Source organism: Silene latifolia, chromosome 9 (genome assembly GCF_048544455.1).
Source record: "Silene latifolia isolate original U9 population chromosome 9, ASM4854445v1, whole genome shotgun sequence".
In the NCBI taxonomy this organism is placed as follows: domain Eukaryota; kingdom Viridiplantae; phylum Streptophyta; class Magnoliopsida; order Caryophyllales; family Caryophyllaceae; genus Silene; species Silene latifolia.
Genome location: NC_133534.1, coordinates 23,985,292 through 23,988,123, shown reverse-complemented (window position 1 = coordinate 23,988,123; position 2,832 = coordinate 23,985,292). Strand labels below are relative to the sequence as shown.

At 35.8% G+C, this 2,832-nt stretch overlaps 1 protein-coding gene across 1 annotated transcript; it reads right to left on the bottom strand.

Annotated features, from left to right (window-relative positions):
* Positions 1-834: 834 nt before the first annotated feature.
* LOC141600729 (uncharacterized) lies at positions 835-1,233 on the bottom strand. Its single transcript, XM_074420975.1, has one exon. It carries the CDS (start codon positions 1,231-1,233, stop codon positions 835-837), a length of 399 nt encoding a protein of 132 aa, XP_074277076.1.
* Between the last annotated feature and the right edge of the window lie 1,599 nt (positions 1,234-2,832).

Below are 2,832 nucleotides of genomic sequence, written 5' to 3'. Positions count from 1 at the left end.
AAACAAGTTATCAGTAACATTAACCAGTGACCAGCCCATTTAGGGAGGCTAGCAGGACGCTCGCCCCGTTGGCCATCGGAAATTTCGAAGTTTTTAGCTAAAATTTTTCAAAGTTCCCGAATTTTCTTTAAGCCATTACCTCCTTGCTCCCGCTGAGATTTTCCGTCCCTGCTAGGGTTAATTTCTGGCTCCGCCACTGACATTAACTGAACCATATGATTGTATTTGACGATAAAATGGTCACAAAACCTTGTTTTAGGCGAAATTGGCTATCTGAAATAAAAATTTGCAAAAAATGAACTTTACAACAGTTACTCTCTTGTCTTTGTTAATAGGTACATTATTTAAATAATAGGTCTTTCTTAAGATGGATATATCCGTTTTAAAAACTAAAATGGGTATGAGTAAAATCATACTTCCTCCTTTCCACTTCACTCTATCACTTTCTATTTTGTACATTACACATAAGACAGGCAGACTTGACAAGTAAAGCATGCAGGGTTGAGCATGTAAAATATGTATAAGTAGTATCGAATATTTACTTGGTCAGGACAGGATACAACTTTATTATTTTGAGAATTTATACATGAAATAATTTCAAATGAGTTATATTCCAAGACCTTGGAATCATTTCTCCTTCCAAGATTTGGAGCCTATACATTTCTCCTTCCAAGGTTTGGAGCTTGTACGCTAATTGTCCGACGATTGAGTCAATTAAATATGGACCTTCCCATACAAGACTAGCTTGCCTGCTGATTTCTCTTTTTTGTTTGGGAATATTTTTCATAGGACGAGGTCTCCTTTCCTGAAAACTCTAATTTTGACGTTTTTATTCTAGCTTATAGCTACTGCTTGTTGATATGATGTTATCCTGATTTTGGCAGCATCTCTCAATCCTTCTGTCAAGACTAAGTTGTCTTTCAACATGTCGTCATTTGCTTCTATGTTGTTAAGACTATATCTTGAGGTTAGCATATGTACTTCCACAGGAATAACCGCTTCACGGCCATACACCAATGAGTAAGGTATCTGGCCAGTTGATGTTTTTAGAGCTGTCATATCTGCCCATAGTACTAATAAAAGCTCCTTTGTCCACCTACCTCGTCTTCTTTTCAGCTTCTTCTTTAAGCAAACGATAACCACTTTGTTACTTGATTCAGCCTGACCATTTGTTTTTGGGTAGTCAGGGGTTGATGTCACGAGGTTGATATTCCATTCAGCACAAAAGCCCATGGTTCTTTTTCCAACAAATTGTGTGTCGTTGTCACATACTATTATGAAGGGATCCTATATCTGCAAATGATGTTCTTCTTGATAAAGGATATGGCTTCTTTTTTAGTGACTTGTGATAAGGTTGTTTTCAGTTGTTGACCTTATTCAAAATAAATCCTAGCTTAGTACTAACAAAATAGCTAACGGTAAGTCAGTGTCGAATCCACAGGGAGGCTCGTTAATTTATCTAGTTTGTTTATATTTAAGTTTGTCTTAAAGGTAACAGTTTTATGGGGGTTTGTTTGATTGTTTTTCAACAATTAATAGCAAATAAATAAAAGATGAATAACAATAATATTAAAGAGTCTAGGGATTCAGGTTCATTAGGTAGTCATCAAAAGGTGGGAGTAATTCGTTGATTGGGCAATTTATATAGTTGAAAGTCATATGATCGGCCGATTCTAATATGTCTTTTTAGATCTAACTTAACATGCAATCGCTATTATTAAGTCGGTTTAATTCAATTATCGTGGCCTATACTAGTCTTAACACTGTCGGTGATAATCCTAGTTTATGCGATACTAATTAATCAATTCTGATCAGTAATCAATTAACTAGATGTAAAACGATAATTAAACAACAATAGAAAGCAATTTAACAATCAATTTATAATAGTCCCTTTTCTAACAACCTAGATCCCCTTTCACCCTAGATTAAGAACTTAGCTACTCATATTAAAGGAAATAACAACAATAATCTGAATGAAAGACATAATCAAAGACAATAAATAAGAACAGAGAAATAATAGCATGAACTGAATTAGTAACGAGGAAAGATTAAGAACAATACCGTAAATAGCTAGATCCGGAAATAAGAACAATAATTAGACTAAACTAAGTATTTGAGAGAGTTTTCTAAGGTAGCTATACGAAACTACGGAAATAAAAGCGTTAATAAATTAGGGTACGAGTTTTGGTATTTATAGCAAAACATAATCGACTTAAGGAAAATTGCGAAATATTCTAGAACCAAATGGTTCCTCGATCGAGCCCCAATGTACTCGATCGAGTCACCATGTTCCTCGATCGAGCCCAACTCTAGTTGATCGAGGCACTAAAGTTCAGGAACCCCAACTCTTGACATTGCATTTTTTAATTAGTTTAATTGATTAGGTTGGTTCCTCGATCGAGCCTGACTGCAGTTGATCGAGGAACCAAGTTCCTGCTTCGCGCATTGAACTTCAAACGGCCGCCATTTCTTTGTTACTTGTCGGAAACAAGCGATTTTTGAGGCGTTGGAAAGCTAAGAAGATAAGCTTTCTCCTCCAGTTAGAATCACTTGAATATCAGTTGTAGAACTCGAGATATGCCTCTTCAAAGTAGGCACTTGTAATAAGAAGCTCTTTTCTTCGTCTTTTCTTCTTAACTTATCTTCCTTCATTCTTATGGATTCTCGTGCCATGATTCGTGTATCCCTTCATGCCTACTCCGCGATGCCCATTTCATTCCTTTGCTCCTCAAATGCATTATTCCTGCATTAAACATAAAAAAGCGGAAGTATCGACATTCTAACATAAAAGGCATGTAATTGATATAAACTAGCACGAAATCGTATCAAAGT

Bases quoted from the DNA above. Each gene is read 5' to 3' on its own strand.
- LOC141600729 (XM_074420975.1), bottom strand. From the start codon at position 1,233: ATGGGCTTTTGTGCTGAATGGAATATCAACCTCGTGACATCAACCCCT.